Source organism: Brachyistius frenatus, unplaced genomic scaffold (assembly GCF_029030835.1).
Source record: "Brachyistius frenatus isolate BFR_SWC_R1_liver_20210118 unplaced genomic scaffold, ASM2903083v1 Contig_49, whole genome shotgun sequence".
NCBI lineage: Eukaryota > Metazoa > Chordata > Actinopteri > Embiotocidae > Brachyistius > Brachyistius frenatus.
The window spans coordinates 2,753,564-2,772,858 of NW_027210648.1; the positions used below are offsets into that span (position 1 = coordinate 2,753,564).

Below are 19,295 nucleotides of genomic sequence, written 5' to 3' on the forward strand. Positions count from 1 at the left end.
CAGGTGTTATCTGAAAGTTATTGTCCAAACTGTATCTCTGTTCCACTAATAGGAGCTTCACAGGGAGATAAAATGTCGCGCTGCAAAGAGATCTGTTGTGTTGTACCTTTGTTCCCCATCTGTAGATAACCGAGATACCCACACTAGAAGGCTGAAAGTCTGACATGAGTTTAGATTTTTGGTTAATTTGGAGCAGCTTTCAAATTAATCTGGAGTTGTTATTAAAATTACAGGTTTAATAACAATCAGCTGGATACAAATAGTTTGCTTTTTATAGATAAAATGACAAAGTGTTAATATAATCCTGATTTTAGATGAGAACATGGTTATTGAGAAATCATTATGACCTGTTGATGTATTTATCTTAATGACCTATATTCATATATGATCAAATATTAAACAAAATGAGCTGAAGGCACTCCTATCTAAAGATTCTGAGAAATGCAGCCTGAACATCTGGAATTTAATTTGACATGAAAATGAGAAGTTATTATTTGAACACAGAATCCGATTCAATGATAAACGGAAGAACTCACTTTGCTGAAAGTTGTTTAACAATGAAAACATGAAGAACAAAACAGCAGTAAAATGCAGAAATTAGACCTTAGTCCATGAATCTATTGCCCCATTGCATTCTGGGGGGTGGGGGGGACATACTGTACCCACCTCATGTCAGTGCAAATACAAGATCAGCACTTTTCCAATCAAATAAATGAAGTGCACATATCTTCATCCAAGATGAATAAATCAGTCCTCAAACTGCTTTAAAGAACCAAACGATCTGGATGAGAATCAAGGATCAATCGAGGATTTCAGCCTGAATCAGTTGAACCACATGATGAAGAAGAGGAGGAGCAGGTCACAGCGCTCATCTTCATCCTTCCTGCACAGACGTCACTGCGTAGAGGTCATCGCGGCGCTGCGCTGTGATCGGGATCTGCTGCCGGATGTCGGCCAAATACTGCAGGTCTGAAACAGGTGACAGATGTAGAGAGAGATATACAGACACAGCAACAGTTCGACAGGTGCAGGACAACACAACACAAAACAGGTGACATGCATCAATCAAGTGTTCTACGAGGTCATCTTCAGTCTGTTGTTGCACTGTATTGCATTATACTGACAGGTGTCCATTTTATTTGACTCCCCCTGTAGATGAAGGACTACACGGACTATGACCTCTCACTCAGGCCTGAATACTTACTGCAGAGCTGACCTGCGTTTACTCTGCCCCGTCTCACTATCTCCAGTGATAAATAATAGCAGAGTAAATGAGTTTGACTAATCTTAAACCTGCAGTGCACTTTTTTTTTCTCCACCTTCTGCCAATGGAGTAATTAAAAAAAACACTGTTGACGTGTGATTATGCCATGAGCTCTGCAGTAGCCAACTGTGGCTGGAAAACAGCGGAATAATTGGGAATAAATTATATAAAAGGCGTCCCAACCAGACAAAATCACTCAGAATTTGATCCATTTGGTCTCGTAACATTTGGAAAGTCAAAAAGACCCGCGCAAATGAATTATTTGATCTCTATTCAAATTAGCATGAAGCTAAACTGGAAGTTAACCAGCTCGGCAGGCAGTAGCTTCTGGTGCACATACTTCATGTCCAGTGTGCATTAATTCGACCAGAGCGGGAATGTCTCACCAGACATCAGATTTAAAAACTCGGATTACTGTGAAACACAAAGAGATTTATACGGTGACGAATCAGCACTGTCTGTCTCGAATGTAACGGACGATCATTTATATGTAAAAATCCTGCACTATAGTTTAAAATAAAACTTGCATTTATTTTTCTGACAATCTGATCAAAGGTCTCTCAAGTATCATACAAGACATGAACAATTAGAGGATGTGGCAGCCTTAATGTGCGCAGCAACAAAAAGCATAAATGCTTCATCATCAAGAAGTTTTGAGTGACATCGTGCGGCAAGTCAAGACCATCAGGTGTTTGTTTAGTCTGACAGAAGTCGACCTGCATTTGTAACTTTCCTGATCAACACAGTCTGCAGAGACAAACAAATAACTGTTACTCACCGATGTCGGCATAAATCACAGCTTCCTCTGGTCCCGCCTTGGAGACGACCTCTCCCCTGAAACGACAGGTCGCACAGTTCAACACCTCAAACATCCACAGACAGAACAAGATGTAGGGCGACATTAGTGGAAAGCAACTTGTTGTTGTTATTGTTTCACAGCTCATGAAAGAAGAGCTGTGAAGGCCGAGACAACATCTGGAAGAGAATGAAAACCTTCAGATTAAACTGCACTTCTGTTGCAGCGACTGACTGCAGAGGAGCTGCAGGAAGAGTTCAGCTGACTGGAGTGGTGGAGCATCAACGCTGAGCAGAGGCATCAGACAGAAACCTTCCCTGTGACCTCATCATAAAAGTCCAACATATGAAGAGTGGCACAAGAGAATGTGAGACTGAAAAGAGTCTAGCATTCACAGCAGGACAATGATTCACAGCAGGCCTCAAAACGACTTCAAGAAACACGAGCTGAAGCTTTAGGAGCAGCAGGCTCGATCCCCTGACGTGCACATCACGGAAAATCTGTGAGGAGATCTTAAACAAGCCGTGTGCGAGATGGTCTAAAAATAGGCGAGAACTTGAAGTGATCTGCAGGACGAGTGGATGAAAAGTCCTAAAAGAACAAAAACAGATTCAACTGGATACGTAAAGTGTCGTCAAGCTGAGATGTCTGAGGAGCTACGACGTACTCACTTAACTCTTGTATATACTATAATTACTGTTCAATTCATCTTTCTTTTTTTTACGTTCATGATATTAAAAAGCAGCAGTGTTTTACCATTTGGAGAAAGAATCCTTTTTAATGTGTGTTTACTGCAGGCTTTGTATTTACTACTTTCACTTATATGTCATTTGCCCAAACTTTTTAATTCAAATATGAATCCAGCTAGCAATATATAAAGTAGTTAGTACTTAGTATCAAGTCAACCTGCTACAACATTAAAATGTTATTTCCAAGCAACAAAATATTGACAAAATAAACAACTATATAACTCTGAAAGGAGGCAAAATAAATACTGTTTTGTGGTTTTGGTGAATCTTGCAGATTCTACATCTGTATTTCAACTGAATTTTGAATGCAGAACTTACATGTCATTAACAAAGTAGTTTAACCTGAAAAGATCTGAATGTTGCTGGTTTTACTGACACAAGTTGTTCGTTTGAAACGACCTCCCTTTCTTTCCCTCTCGGTTACTGGATGTACAGACAGTCCCACTCCTCCTCCGCTCATGTTTGCTCACCACGGGTTAACCACCGTGCTGTGACCCCAGGCCACGTAGGAGGCCGATTCATCTCTGGCAGGTGATGCTGTGGCCACGTACACTTGGTTATCCAGCGCCCTGCAGAACAGACAACAAAGTCATACACGTCAAATTACACAGCAGTACAATACGAATCATTTTTCAGAGTCAAAGAAAGAACTTCAAGACAGCTGTTAAAATGAAAAAGTACTATTGATGCACATGAATCAATCATTGCCATGGATACGGTCACAATGAAGAACAGGGTCTATGGTGCTGCAGCAGCTGTATTTGGAAAGTACTTCAAAGTATGAGATCCTAAAGTTGACAAACTTTATTTTCTTGCTATTAACTGACTGCACTAAGATTTCAAAAAATGGTATCACAAATGTGCTGCTTTGTTTTATTTGAGTCTGCAGCTTTTGAAAATCAGTCTGGATAATTTTAACTCTTGACAGAATGTAAACTTTACACAAGTTATTTCACAGGCATAAAAATCTACATTAGATACAGAATTTAACAGTTGTACTGTTAATGATTACCAGATTTATATGGCACAGATCATTTTGGGTCCCTTCATGTCACGCTAATCATATTTCACGGTTGTAGGTTGTATTCAAGCCCAAAGTCTGGAATATCTGGTTGTCTTTTAGATGACGTAACAGATGAGTGACAAGAGTCAACCCACATAGAAGATAAATATAATAGGTCTTTTTGGGAGAGACTGACGGGGAGTCTCAGTCTGACCTCCCCCTCTGCAGCAGCTCCCAGTGGGCCGGGCCGGTCGTCATGTTGAAGGCTCCGGGGTAAACCAGCAGCTGGCAGCCTGACGGACAAGAACACATCCACATCATCTCTCCACACACACCACCACCACCACCACCACCACCAGTAGAAATGATCTGAACACTCATCGCAGCCTCTTACCTTTCCTGCTGTAGAGCTGTGCGAGCTCTGCGAACCTCATGTCATAACAAATCCCCACACCAACTTTACAGAACGCTGCGGGAGAGACATCACAGACCGGAATCAGATCACGATGATGCTCGTCCACACAGCGGGGGGGACAAAAGGAGGAGACGGGAACCGACACTCACGTGTTTCAAACATCGACAGACATCCTCCCGGGCTCAGCGTCTCGGACTCCTGGAAGCGGATTTTCCCTGGGACGTCGATGTCGAACAGGTGAATCTTGAACACGTGGAGAGATGAGTCAGTTTATGAGGAGGCTCCTCCTCTCCTGTGAGTGACACACACACACACACACACACACACACACACACACACACACACACACACACACACACACACACACACACACACACACACACACACACACACACGTACCTTCCTGTGTTTCAGAATCATCTGTCCATCAGGGCCGAACACCGTGCAGCTGTTATACAGCTTCCCCCCGTCCTGCTCAGGGATGGATCCTGTTCAACAACAAGCTGCAGCGTTAGTTTCTCCACCCTAAAAAGTGGAATGGGTTCAGATCTTTGTCTTTTTAGTTTAGTGTCCTAGTTTGTTTACATCCTTTACGCCACTGAAATCGGCCCCCTTTTGAGCACAAGGCCAATTCATCAGCTGAGAGATCAGAGCCAACGACAACATGGGTCTCCTCTGCACTTGTTTCAGTCATAGTTCACATCTTTCAATGTGACTCCAAACTGATGATGACGCAGAAAGTTTGGACTGAACTTGTCTCAAGAGTTAGTCTGCTTTATCTACTGCCGAACAATCAGTGCTCACAGGGTTTTTTTGTTGGTGTACAAAGAGCACAAAATATAATCAGGTAGAAGCAACAAACCATTTTGATTGGATACTTGTAAAACTGTTTTCATCCGTGACAGTCAGTGTTTTCTAGTAATTGAAGATAATCCATTTTATGGTTGCGCCAAACATGCTTTGTCACATTATTTTCAATAACACCCACAACATGAGCTTGTTTATTTGTATTGTCAACAACACTGTGACATACCATTACAGGAAAAGCACGGGGGTAATCAATAACATTCTGACTTTATCTACTGACTCTATTGAAAGCCTGTTGCCTTTTAACTCTGTGGCTCTCACACTACGCCACGGCGATATACACGGCTTATACTGCAGTTAAAGAAGGGAAAAGTAGCAGGAAGCGTCACTCTACGGTCATAAATAAACTTGTGACGTCAAGACAACAACATAATAGAAATAACTGACATTTAGAAAAATGAAAATACAGGGAAACATCTGTAACGTGTGGTTATAATGACACTATAGTCAATATATTAAAGTGACAGAAATAACACACGAGGACATAAGAGGTTATCGTTACAGCTAAACTTTAAAGAGTAGAGTTACAATTTTACAATGCTTCCCTACCTCCCACCAGATACACCTTGTTCTCCTTCGCTGCCTCCGACAGCACCTGTGTGGATTCTCCGGGGATCTTCTCTGCATACGTTGAGAAGAAGCCGGTCCCGTATGGAGAATTGAAGCATTCCTGTGTTAAAGACAGATGGGAAATCAAGTCCGTTTTTAGGCTCTTCATTAATAATCGAGGCCTACAGGCAGACATCGTGTCCAACTATGTCAAAAGGTCAACCAGGGAGTCTGGCGTACAAGGGCAAAACAGCTGGCCACCTCTGCAGAGACCTGGGTCTCTCCCTCCACCCATTCATAAGTGTTTGTTGGTGTAGTCAACTGATGTAAACAACAGACCTTTTATCACAGCAAACATGTCAGCCTGTTTTAGCAGACAAAGCACAGCGTGAAGGAGAAACATTCAAAATGCCTCTCTGCCTCTCATTCAGATCAGCCGGCTCCGGGGTCCTGGAGTGTTTTCAGTCAAAAGGCGTCAAAACATTTGTTTAGGTAAACATACGGGAATAGAAATGGTCATTTAAGACGCTACAAAAATGCAAACATGTGTTTACAAAAATAATTTAAGAAAGGAGGTCAACAAAAATATTTTAACATCAGTGAACATTTCTTTATCGAGTTCTTTGACCTTTTTTTTTTCTGAAGCAGTCGTTTTCACCGAGCAGAAAAACTGACAAGGTTAAACAAACGTCAGCTCGGTCCCGTCACATGTCCCCTGAAGCACCACAGAGAGCTGCATGCACATTATTCGGACACATATGCCCCCCTCCCCTCCTCCTCCTCCTCCTCCTCCTCCTCCTCCAGCCTCCCCCCTGCTCTCCCCTCAGTGAGCCTCCTCCTCACCGGCAGTAGCACCACGTTGCTGCCTTGCTCCGCGGCCTCCGTCACCAGCCTCCGGGCTCTGCTCAGGTTGTCCGCCTTGACGCCGGTCACCTGCAGCTGGACCACAGCCAGGCGGAACTCTGTCGAAACCACACACCGTCACCGCCAGAGACAGATGGAGGTCTCCGGCCACTGCTCCGGGTCTACCACCGCAGCAACAACCACGACTGAAGCACACTTACAAACTGGAATTACACTCTACAACTTTACAATGTTAACATGCAGCAAAAGAGCTTTGTACTCACTGCTCATTACTTTTCCTAAAGTGGACATGAACGCGCAGAGTCCTCAACTCCAGAAGGGTACTTCCGGGTGGCTGCGTGGTTTTCAAAATAAGAGTATATAATTAGTGTAAAGTCTTGTCACAGGCTTTTTGACCTCAGGATATCTCATGAACGTAATTCTACACTGTGAGAAATAATAATGACCGCTTGAAAATGTAAATTTGATTGTTGTTTAATCTCGAAGACATGTGCTTGAGTTTATGTGAAGTTGAGCCTTTAATGTGAAGTTTAAGGTGATGTTACGTCGCGAGAGGTGGGTATTTCTCGGCCAATCCGTTTTCAGTCCAAGATTATAAAACCTTCCTCATTGTGTAATCAACAACAAACATTGGCTTGATATTAACATGCTTGACAAAAAATAGCATATTCTGTCTTTTTAAGGGTCAAATAATAAACATGTATTAGGGATAAAACAGTTTTGAATGGGTGGACTCTGCACCTTCGCTGTATTTGCAGACATTTAGAAGATTTTAATGAATTTTGTCTTTTTTTTTTTTTACACATTACTATCATTGAAGAGATTAGATTACCACCCAGATGGTGAGAAGAATATCTAGGTACTGTCGAAATGTTTTTCAAACATTGCAGATAAAACGTTTTTTTTTTTTTATGATACATGATTCAGTCAAATGTTCAATGAAAGCTTCAACTTTGTCACTTTAATTAATAGAAGGCTCTTTTTACCCATTAAATAGTGGTGGGAGCAATGTGGAGGACATTAGGGTTGTTACAGATTTCCAGATTGCAGTTCCTTCACCACTGGAGCAGGCAGATGATAATAACATTATACTATTCTTATTGAGCCTTTGATTTAAAGTCATTTTTTATGTTTCAATAAATACGAAGGTTCAAAAGGTTTACAGAGTGTAAATATGCTGTAGACTTATACTAATTAAGGTGAGGGCAAACAGGACTGCAACAATTAAATTGAGCAAACTCTTCATATTGCTATGAGCTATTTGCATAATGATCTTTGTTCAAACATGAACACAACTTCCCAGCTGTGGTAAAGCAGCTGAACACATCCACCATGAAATTCCAGTTTAACTCTTCACTGGTTTACACGAAGGAGTTGCTCTTCCTATTTCTACTTAAACTTCTGCTTTTTCAGAAGACAGATGAAAACTACTACTAATAATAATAAAGATACATATAACAGTTTTAATTTACAGACAGGCAGTTAATTACCTCATTATGATTGTGGTATTGTGCGTGCTATCATCATTATTAAAACTCTTCCAATGAGTGTGTCCACAGTTGCAATCCAATAATCTCCATTTATTAAAAACAGAAACGCTTAGAAAATAATAGCAGTACAGTAAGGTGCAAATTACACTTGAGACATGTTGCATTTTCGACTAGTGGTTGACATCCTTTGCCAGAGATGTTACAGGGTAATGCAAAGACTTCCAATCAACAAGGTTTCAGTCAATAAGAATACTGAAAAATATCACAAAATTACAAATTACAACACAATGCATGGGTTACACAGGAATGCTATGAGGCGACTGGAGTGGAAATAAGACCAGATTTAGAGTCTTTAATTAAGGTTTTAGGTTTTGTTTTGCCCATATTTGAAATGTGCCTCAGTTTTAGTCAGGATGATGAACCCTCATTTTAATTTGTAAAGATAAAGACGCTCTCTGGACTGACAGGTCAGCTGCTGCTGTCATTAAGGAGGCTCTGATGCTTCAAACCCAGGCTGCCCACACAACTAGACTTCAACGCAAATGAATAAGTAAGCGAGAACGAAGCAAGAAAAAGTCAGAAAGAAGAGTTTTAAAATTAGAGGAGAAGCAGCGGTATACTGTGATATGTTGCCACTGCTGGTGTCAATATCACACATCACAGGCATGAGGCCGAAGGCAACAGTGGCAAGCAAACTAAAGCTGCTCAGTTTTAGACAAATACACCTGACAGGACGGACTGATCTGAAACATAGATATATTATAACTTTCCTTTAAACACATGAACATTTCATTCCTTTTCTGAGCTGTGCTTCAAAGTGCACAGTCCTCGTTACAGCGACCTGATCGGAGAGGCGTCGGGACAGTTTCATTTAGGTTTCTGGGGAAAATCAGTTGCATACTGAATCTGTGATGGAGTGAAAAAAAATACTGAGGTGCTCAGGCTCTTTGAAACTACAATCACTGAACCTCCCGTAATTCGAATGTAGTCCAGAGGGGCAGCGGACGATGCTTTCTGAGAGCTACATCAGACTGCTATGAGATGAGGTTAAATCTTCATTATAAGCAAAAGCAGAGAAGAAACTCTCTCCCAGAAACACTGTGAAAGGCTCACTGTACTCGTTAGTCTGGACAGAAGGGGAACTTCCCACCGTGGGAACCGGTTCAGGGGCCACGTGAAGTTTCACTGCATATTATAACAATCAGGATATGCTTTTCAAAATGACATTGCAAACGTCTGTGCTAATATAGAGCGGTTTTCACAATATATACATTACATATTTACGAACACCCTCAAATAGTTTCTATTTAAGGCTGCCAGTTGGAAAAGAAAAGTTATTAAAAAAAACATTTGTTAGTGGTAGGAAACCTGCCTGGTGTGCCAGCACTGATTTGTTTTGGGATCTTGATGTGCGAGCTCGCTGACTCATGCTCATTTCCTGACCAGAACGATGGATGTTAAATTTACTGCACGCTTTAAAGAGAAATGCAATACCGTTCACAACGGAACGACCGGGTCAGAACCGAGATGCTCAAGTCAAAGGACACAAGTCAGTCATGTATGGATCGAACATGTTTTGCCACTGGTTGTTCAGCCGCTACGTTAAGGCCAGAGGGAACTGCACTGTCATGACATCCCGTGTTTTACTAACAGTAAAGAAGAAACTACACTATAACCGATATTTGTTAACGTAGTGTAAAATAATGGTTGGATGACTGCGGAGCACCTAAGTATTTCGACACGCTCATCTTATCCCACAAGTCTGCAGTCAGCGGTGTGCCCGCATGTCCCGAAGACAGACACACGTGGCTTCACAGTCAACACTGCACTGGGATCTGTCCGAGAGGGAGGACACCCGAGGGAGAGCGGGAGACGGTTTCACTCTTGGCAGACAGTTCGCGTCGCAGGGCGGTTGCCACAATCTCCCGTGATGACCCCGCCGTCTCCGTTTACGAGCTCTCTAGAGCATCGAGGACTTTCATGATCTGCTGCTTGATGACCTTCGTGGCGTCACCTGCGTTTGGTATCAAATATCTGAGGGAGGACGGAAAGAAGACGTTAGAGGAAGCCAGGACACTTGAGATTCATCTGCTCCAAAGAACTAACCAACAAAATATTCTCTGTCAAGCTTCTGTAAAGAGTTTCATACATTTGTATAATGTTGTAACATAATTAATGTCGAAGTCTAACAAAGCCTGTTGCACTTTATTGTATGCGCATGTAAAAACGCTTATTAAAAAAATTAATTATATAAATTGTAAATGTAGTTTTTAAAGAAAACTTTGGTGTTCGACACCATTTGTCAAGAAATATGCATATTTCCATTCTTGCCGACTTCCATTGAAAGACTCACACCACTTTCATGTCTGCATGCTAAACAGAAAGCTGGAAGATGGTTAACTCTGCATACCAGTACAACTCACTAAGTACCACAGTATATCAGACGTTGTTTAGTTTGAAAAAATAAAAAAGACAACTTGGGCTTTTATTTTTTGATTTGGGTGCAGTAACTGAAGTCTTGTCATCACCGTGCTGCAAAATGTCATCTGTAGTTTCATTATTAATGAACAGATATATGGGTGGTTTCAATCTTCACACCCAAAAGAACAATTTCGAAATGCCAATCTATTCCTTTAAGCCAACCCTCTGTACTTTTTTCATTATGTAAAAAAAATGACTTCTTGTTCTTTCCCAAAATCAACTACGATAAACTGTCACTGAGACTATTGTTTTAACCTGTTGCTAAAGTTACAGTTGAGGTTGTTTTTTTTCCCAGTTTAATGACATTATAAACCTCATAAACAACACCAAATGACCAAATTGACCCAGAAGTAAGACGATATTCTTTTCTTGAAATATATTTTAAATCGGTCAGAGTTGTCTTCTATTCTGCCAATACTGTAAAGAACAATGCAGCTCACTGAGTTCTGCGAGCACCAGATTAAACATTAACAAAGAAAGAAAAAAAAAATTCTATCCCAAATTTAAAGTCACACGAGATTAGTTTCTCATCAGCACAATACACAGTACGTAGACGGTGTGTAAACAAGCACCTCTCAACCGCTGATATCTCCACTCCAGCAGAGTTGTTGCTCCCAAACTTGAACGTGATCAGTTCTGGGTGCTTCTTTTTGGAGGTGATCTTCACCACAGAGTTCAGTGCTTGTCTGGACTGGATGTAGGCAAAACCTTTCCGTGAGGCGATCTCTCTCAGGCAGTACATGTGAGTCGCTGTGATCAACAAGTGACTGCGAACAAAAAAAAAGAGGAACAAACAGAGATTCGGGGATTGTTGCTGCTTCGTTCTTTCATTTTTAACAAAGTGGAATTAGGTCACGTTTAAATGCAACTTCCCCCATCCATACACCCATGAGCCTGGTCAGATGGGTGTCAGGGTGTCATGTGATAGATAATTGTTACACTCATTACCAGATTCATTCAAACTGTGAGCTGTCTGACTCACCTGGGGAACATGTGACCCGTTTCTTTCACCTCGTTACATGGGATGTGATGCTTTATGTCTGGTTTGTTTGTCCAGGTCTGAATGTTGACGATCTCCTTCCTGTCGTCGTCCGACATGGATGAGCTGTCAATCTCATCTGGGGGAACATCACACGCAGGTTACTACTTTGTTTTTCAAAATAAAAGGCCTGACATTCCTTCAATATATTAGTCTCAGTCTCATTTTCCAACTGCAGCTGCATTTGATCTGCCTTTACCTGTATCATACTCTTCCTCATCACCAATACTGAAAACAGGCTTCACCCCCCGGTAAGGTTTGCCGACACGGTCGCTGCTGCTCACGTGTCTATTAATGGCAAACAACAAGGAAGGTTTGAGTGTCATTTCAGTGAAGGTTGTGAAGAAATGTTAACACCTGTGACGACATCATCAAATGAACACAGAGCAGACAGTTTGCACACACGCAGCGATGACATAAAGACGTCCAGGCTGCAGTAGAAATGATTAGCCCACTACTGCCACAGGTTACACTGTTAAATCTAAAAGAAGGAGGTTAGATGAGACACTTATCGGAGTAGCAGATTAGTCATTTTATGATATTCAGGGCTATTTGGAGGTAATTATAATGGTGTTTCTATTTTTTGGGGTCGTTGTATAGCCCTGACTATCATCTGAAAGAACAACGATGAAATGGACAGACAGACTGTTTGGCGCATCTCCAAGCAAACACAGGTGAAGCTGAGGTTCGCTCTAAAACAGTCGGGTTGTGGAAGTGAAGATGACTCGGTGTTTCCTAAAAGGCCGCAGCAGCTCCGACAGCACAAACTGAACAGCAGTTGAATGTTGTTAGTGAAAGCATGAAAAAAAAAAAAAAAAAAAGTTCAGAAGAAACATCATCTTGAACGCAGCTCGCCCAAACTGCGCGGGGAACGTGTAGCGCTGTTACATGAGTGAGCGGTAGAGGCAGAGATGCTGGCGCTAAGCATGCGTTAATGCGACTCCAGTGATCCCGGGGACCGGTGCGGGTCTACAGCCAGTGGGGCATGCTGGTGACAAACAGCTCGATGGTTGGGAGCTCTTACCGATCTGGAATCACCTTCTCTGGCCAGGGCAGATTGAAAGACATTCTAGTGTGGAATAAGGCACAAGGGACTTCATTTCAGTTCAATTACACCAAAACTGCTAAATTAAATGTCAGTTACATCCATCAGAACCACCTAATCACTGTAAATCAGTCCTGGGCACATACTGTGATCATGTTGACCCTTCAAACATTTTACATAGTTCACAATGAATGTGTTCAGTCAGGCGGAAATGTGTATTAAACCCAAAAGACAAAAGTTGCAGCAGCTTCTAATGAAAGCAAAATATTTTGGTGGGATATATTGTGAAAAGACCAGGAAGTCTTCCAGGGGAGTGATTTTGTTTTGTGTTGTTGTTTTTAGTACTTTATTTGTAAGGGTGAAATCACACATTTACCATTGTTGCCATATTTTAACATTCAATTGTGGCTTTACAAATCGAAACTTAGGATTTAAACCTAGAAAATGAGGAAGTGACGGGTAAGTGTTTGTTTCAGTGGTGAAGGTTTGTTAAAGAGGAATTTAGAGGAAGAACTGGGTTCCCACCTGTCTACAGGGGTGGAGGTGTTCTCAATGAAGCTGATCATCTTCTCCTTTACGTTGACTGACTTGGACTTGAGAGCAAACGTCATTTTGTTGACCAGCGACTTGACTCCTTTGCCGTCTCCTGGGCTGCTCAGAGACTCTCCCTGTTGTTGTTGGAAAGCAGTTCATGTGAAGAAGGACAGAATAATATAAGGTAAACAAGTTAACAATTCAGTAAGTCCCCAACATGGAGCGTAGTGCGTCAGCGATGTTCATGATAAACTGGGCCGTCTGCCTCTGGCCACTTACATCAGCAGAACAGAGGCTGCTGTGAGATCCAGATGTGCTGACGATCCAGTGGACGTACGAGGAGTCGAGTCCTTCGATGTTCATGTCGACCAGATGCTGCTGGAGCGCTGAAACCACACAAACTACAGTGACTTTTCCCTTCTCACCGATAACAGATACTTCACAACAAGTGCACACACGTTTCTCTGAAACGTCTCTAATAAAAGAACATCGTTGAGGCTGTCGGCCAGTTTCACTCACAGGAGGGTTGTTTTTTTGTAAACATTACGGTGATTCTTTCTTGTCTGATCATCTGTATTTTGTTAACATTCATATCCTATGTCTTTTGATATGCAAGTCCATGCAGAGTTTACCTTTGTTTAATGTTAACCATCATGTTGTGACAGCTGATGATGGTTTACAGGGACACGTGATGAATTAATGATAAAGGGAGCTATAAACAGCCACCGCAGTGCTGCTGCTCCGACACTGTGTGAGAACCTCACTCTTGAAGTGATATGAAAAACTGCACTACTTTTTAAAACAATTTTTTTTATTGATAAGTCTAATCAAGGCTAAAGGTGGCACAATTCTCAAATACAAAAACAGTGATTTTGTGGCTAACTGGGGGGTTTTCCGTGTGCACACACGGTTCCACAATTTTAGAAATGTAGAAAAACACATCTAGACCCAAGACTGTGCACACTTTTAACTTCGAATATATATCTACTTACCCATGAAACCTCCTTTAGCGATGCTCACATATTCTTTGTTTTTCTGTAACAGAAAGTCTTTAATTAGCAACAATGCTAGCATGTAGCACATGATATGATGAAACACCGATAATTAAATCATTTGTGTTGCCAAACAGGAAACAAAGGACACACCAGGAACTTTTCTCAATGTCTGTTCAGTTGACCTTCCATATTTAGATCAATCGAAAGAAAATTAATCAGCAACTGTTTTGATAATCTATTACTAATTTAAATAATGTTCAAGTCAAAATTAAAAACATCTGCCTGATACAGATTCTCCAATTTTGATTTTGTGTTACTGTAAATTGAATTACTTTGACATTTGGTCGGAAAAAAACTAAAGATTTTCCGTCCTTTAGATTTAAAAAAAAAAAAAAAAAAAAAACCCCCCGCCATGGCCATGTTTTAATTGACGCCCTACTTCCACCCCTCTCTGTCCGCGCTGCTCACCTGTAGGAAGTGTGCCAGCACCATGTTCATGTACATGTCCTCCTCCTCTCTCCCGCTGCCCATGAAGCACAGGTGCTCTCCGCTGGCGATGGAGCCCGACTCCAAAGACTGCTTCTGTGCTTCCAGCAGGGATTTCACGGAGAGAGCAAACTCAGAGGGGTTCTGGAGCATCTGCGGGAAGATCGGAAGCAGATTTATTACATTTATATACTCTACAGAGAGTTTTATACATAATCAGTACAGTCAATATCTCTCACCAGGTCAGAGTCCAGGTGGAAGGCCGTGGACAAGTGTCCAGCGTTGTACTGCTCTGCAGGCCGGCAATCCACCACGAAGAAACGTACCCCATCCTACAAAGGAAAAACCTCTTTCATCCCACATCATCTTCTCTCCTGCAGCTCACATGGTTTATGTGGCAAAAATCAAGACTTTTCTTGTTGTTTGAAGTATTTAAACTGACCTGCTGCAGCTGGTTGGCCTGCAGGATTTCAGGAACGGACACGGGGAGGCACAGAGCCTGACTCAGGTCCGTGTCTTCCTCTTTAAGAGCCACCAGGCTGCTACCAAACAGATTCTGATTCATCTGCAGGGGAGGAGGCAGGAAACACAAAAACTGTTTTTAAACAAGGACTTTTTTTTAAGCTGCCCTCTTTGTTAGCAGTCTTGTTTGTTTCAGTACGCTTCCAACTCTTTTACCTTTCTGAGGGACAGAGGGGTTTTACTCTGGTAATACTGGGCCAGTGAAAACAAATCTTCAATGTCCTCAGCTTCCAGGAGAGAAGGAGACGCTTCCAGCATTTCTGTAACGAACAAGGTCTTTTTTAATCCCAGCTCATAAGATATTGAGCAAACCCACAAAAAAGATGTCAGGAAGTGAAACTCACTGATAATGTCCTCTCTGCTTTCGCCCTCTTGTGCAAGGATGGTCTCTCTGTCGGGAATCAAACAAAGACAAAAAAGGACATTCAGAACAACAAAAAAAGGAGTTTCTAATTGGATCACATATCCATATAACGGTTTGCGTACTTGGCATTGACGAGGATGATGAGCGTGAGGAAGAAGACGAGGAAAGGGTCAGCCTGCTGGAGGTAGGAGTCCCACAAGGCCTTGGTCACTTCAGGAAGGCAGTGGCTGGAAAACAGACTGCCCAGCTGTGGAGGACAGAGAGACACAGACACACAGTTCAGACGTGGACACACGCAGTCGACTGTATGTGGCAGGACGGTTAATACGAACATACCCAGTCGATGGCGTAGGAGTCAGGCGTGATCTTTTTGGTGTCTAAGAAGGAGCAGAGCTCTGGCTCGTGATACTGCAGCAGTAGTCTGTAGAGGTGGAAGGGCCGGCCCTTTGGCACACAGTCCCTGAAAGGGACGCATTTAACAGATACGGCAGTTAGCGTTTCATGAGTGGGATGAAGAAGAGAGTGTAATGTTGCGATGATTCACCTGGGGATGTATTTGTTCATCACAGCGTAGAAACAGTTGTAGAGGTCGCTGCGGGGAAGCCGAAGGCCGAGCAGTGGTTTGAGCAGGTGCGGCCAGCTGAGCTCCGGGGTGAAGCTGATGTTGCGCGACTTGCAGTAGAACGTGATGACCGACTCGACATCGGAAACCATTTCACTCCTCTCTTCTTCTGAAGCTCCCAGCTGGTCTGAACATGGCAAACAAGGAGAGAAGCGTTAGTCACGTTTTTCATACACGCGTGTCCATCCACACTTAACATCCAAAAACAAGAAGCAGAAAAAAAAAGAACAGAAAGTTATAAAGAAAAGGTTTTTACAATAAAATATGCGTAAGAAAAGGTCTCTTTCTGTTACTCCTGTAGGTGTGGGTGTCTCGTTTTTATTCTTCATAAGACAGTTTCTATTTTGAGCGCACCAGATCAGGACAGCAGACCAATCAGAGTCCTTTCTTCCTCTGAACTCCTGAAGATTCATCAGAACAAGACAGTGGCTGAGACTCCAGCTCATCTTTCTTCTTTCTATTATTATTATTGTGTGTTTGTGTGTTCAGAGCGAAACTGACACACAACAGCTACAAGACGCTTCAAGTCGTGCTTCAAAGGAATATTCTCATTTAAACCATCCACATTTCAGCAGATTAGCTGCACTTCATGCGTGCAGCATTAACTGCACAAAACAATCACTGCAAAGTATTATTTTCCATAAAGACAAACACTCTTCTTTGTCTAACCACAGACTATTAGCTAAAAAATGTGATGACGTTGTTTGTCTTTTTTATACGGCACAATTGATTCAATTATAACGCGTACTTCTGATTTCATGGATCTGTGGATCTGTGCACCACAAAGGACTTCAGTTCATTCTGTTCAAGTATTCACGATGGCGACGTACTTTTGTTACTGCAGGATCGTGTTAAACAATTCAGAGGCACATCCATTTACTCACCGATCAGCTGTTGACCGCGGTTGTGAATGAGCGTCTGTTCTGGTAAATCGAGGACGCCGTCCCAGGGGGACAGGCTGTCTCCTTTTCCAGAGACATTTAAAGCAATCTGCCGACATAAAACAAGGATTGACTGCTAAACATGGAGGTACTGAGTGATGAAAAGAAACCTGATAAACACACAACAAATACAGTCATCTGCTGCTCCACTAATACACAACAAATCGGTAGAGATCAAGCTTGATATATAATATAATATAATATATAAACTGATGATATTATTATTACTATTCAGAGACAAAAAACAACTGAAATCTTTACAATACCAGGAATAACTTTTTAACAGAACTATTTGCTTTAGTTGTTTACCAGATGAGAATAATTACATACAGAAACAATTTGTTATCTAACTGCAACATTTGACATATTTAAGTATCAGGAAATGGAGAAAATACAACAGATTGTTTTTTAAAAAGGTCACAAATACACCTGTGTATGAAATTTTGGGCAAAATGGTCCCATCTTTATAAACACTCACCAAAACAACAGTTAAATCATAAAGATGTTTTCATCACATTAGGTGGTGTTAACATTGCGACTGGACTCTACAGAAAACTTAATCAATGTTTCCGTCCATTTATTTGTAAATAAAAACCTGTTGCTCAGTTACTTAGTTTTACAAATGACTTTGACAGCGAGACATGCACCAATACGAGAAGGAAAACGAGCACTCCTTCACTTCCTGCCAAGTATTTCACTTTGAAATCGACCCAACTGCATTTACTCATGTCATCAACTTTGTGAACTGTATACATCTTTAAATACATGTCAATTGGTAGACTGAAGCTCTACTTGACGTCGTCCCACTGCAGATATCAAACAGCTTGTTTGCCCGCACAGCTAAGGGCAAAGTCCAATCATCGTCGTCATCTTTACATCAGTCAGCTATTTTTTTTTTTTTATAGCAGAGAAATAAAGTGTTAACAAGTAGAAATATAAAGCGGGTAAGTGGCACTTGTTCCCATACTTTACATATGAAACTGGTTGTAGGTGTGTGGTTCAGACAGGAGTGAAGGCTTTCCTCTGGGCTGTCAAGAAGCAGACACAGCTGCTCTGATTGAGTGACCTGATCATTTGAGCTCTTTAAGCACGACGTGCTGGTCTGTCAGGTCTGTTCACGTCTTTCCAGTCTGCTGACGTCTGTCCACTTTTTAACAATAGTCTAATAATAGAAGACTTTCTGTCTCCATTCAGATGTCGATGATCTTGTTCAGTTTCACTGTTTAAAACCGGTCTTAACATTGGCGGTGATTTAACAAGCTCCTTACCTTCCACATCTTCGCTCTGTGTTGAGCTGAGTGCTCCTGGACCTGGACGATGCTCCTCTCCATCTCCATGTCCGAGCCACCGGAGTCCAGAGCCTCAGCCAGATCCTGGTCCCTGAACAGGGACAGACACGGGACACTTACAACAGGGACACGTTTCCCACAAAGTAGAAGCGAAGTTGTCCGTCGTGGTCACATTTCTACACAATACTTTGGACCCGCAGCGGTTTTGTAGGGATGACTGTCTGTTTTTATAAAGTATTAACGTGATGAGACGTGTGATAAATAATCAAAGCTTGTTCCAGATATCTGTGGACAGTTTTATTAAATTCCCAATGAGTTGTACTTTTATTATTATGCAGTGACCAATCTTCAACATATAACAGCTGATCACAGACACACACTCATTGTTATCATTATTATTATTATCATTATGATGAGAACCTCGGTGACATTTATCATCGTTATCTGTTGTATTTGTTGTATTTGTTGTATTTGTCCGTCTGAGCTGTAAATATCTCACAACCGACTCGGCTAACCGCCGTTAGCTCCTAGCTGACGGTACCGGACCGGGACGAGCCCAACATCCACCATCCAGCCCAAATGTCCCCCCCGCGGCTCCTCTTTCGTTTCTTTACGTCGGATTCTTTGAGATGAAGCCGACGCGACTGTCTGACACTCAACCGGGCGCCTCTGAAAATGTTATTCCGACAATAAATGGTCTCACCAGCTGCCCTGAAGCGCTTCCTCCACGGCGTCCGCCATTGTTGTGTTGACAGGGACACGTCAGAAGCCGTCAACACGGCCGATGTGTCGCACAACGCGTCGGCCGGGAAATGGACAACCGAGATTGCCTGGTGAGTGCAACTAGTTGCCCATGTTAAGAAATGACCTGACCAATGACTTGAAGCTTTGATTTGTGGCACAGAATAAATTCTTACATAATAAACACCGTCTTGGAAAAACATTAAATATTATAAGGACACACGTGACTTGTGTCTTTA

The 19,295-nt window shown here is 42.0% G+C and overlaps 2 protein-coding genes across 3 annotated transcripts; both read right to left on the reverse strand.

Moving 5' to 3' along the window:
- Nucleotides 1-107: 107 nt before the first annotated feature.
- nit2 (nitrilase family, member 2) lies at nt 108-6,805 on the reverse strand. The gene is made up of 10 exons (XM_069704126.1): nt 6,771-6,805; nt 6,487-6,605; nt 5,644-5,764; nt 4,627-4,715; nt 4,377-4,470; nt 4,207-4,281; nt 4,027-4,105; nt 3,280-3,378; nt 2,043-2,098; nt 108-969 (listed from the first exon to the last, which is right to left on the reverse strand). The coding sequence occupies exons 1-10, from the start codon at nt 6,796-6,798 to the stop codon at nt 875-877; spliced, it is 855 nt and encodes a 284-aa protein (XP_069560227.1). The 5' UTR covers nt 6,799-6,805; the 3' UTR covers nt 108-874.
- A 1,267-nt stretch (nt 6,806-8,072) lies between these two features.
- On the reverse strand, nt 8,073-19,062 carry tbc1d23 (TBC1 domain family, member 23). 2 transcript variants are annotated; one of them, XM_069704128.1, is made up of 19 exons: nt 19,019-19,062; nt 18,295-18,406; nt 16,970-17,075; nt 16,008-16,212; nt 15,800-15,923; nt 15,586-15,710; nt 15,444-15,490; nt 15,256-15,359; nt 15,020-15,142; nt 14,817-14,909; nt 14,560-14,730; nt 14,089-14,131; nt 13,376-13,482; nt 13,088-13,230; nt 12,542-12,586; nt 11,717-11,805; nt 11,461-11,596; nt 11,051-11,245; nt 8,073-10,031 (listed from the first exon to the last, which is right to left on the reverse strand). In XM_069704128.1, the coding sequence occupies exons 1-19, from the start codon at nt 19,054-19,056 to the stop codon at nt 9,947-9,949; spliced, it is 2,091 nt and encodes a 696-aa protein (XP_069560229.1). In that variant the 5' UTR covers nt 19,057-19,062; the 3' UTR covers nt 8,073-9,946. The 2 variants fall into 2 exon arrangements, with proteins under 2 accessions (XP_069560229.1, XP_069560228.1); XM_069704127.1 differs by lacking the exon at nt 12,542-12,586 and having other exon boundaries at nt 19,019-19,056.
- Nucleotides 19,063-19,295: the final 233 nt, after the last annotated feature.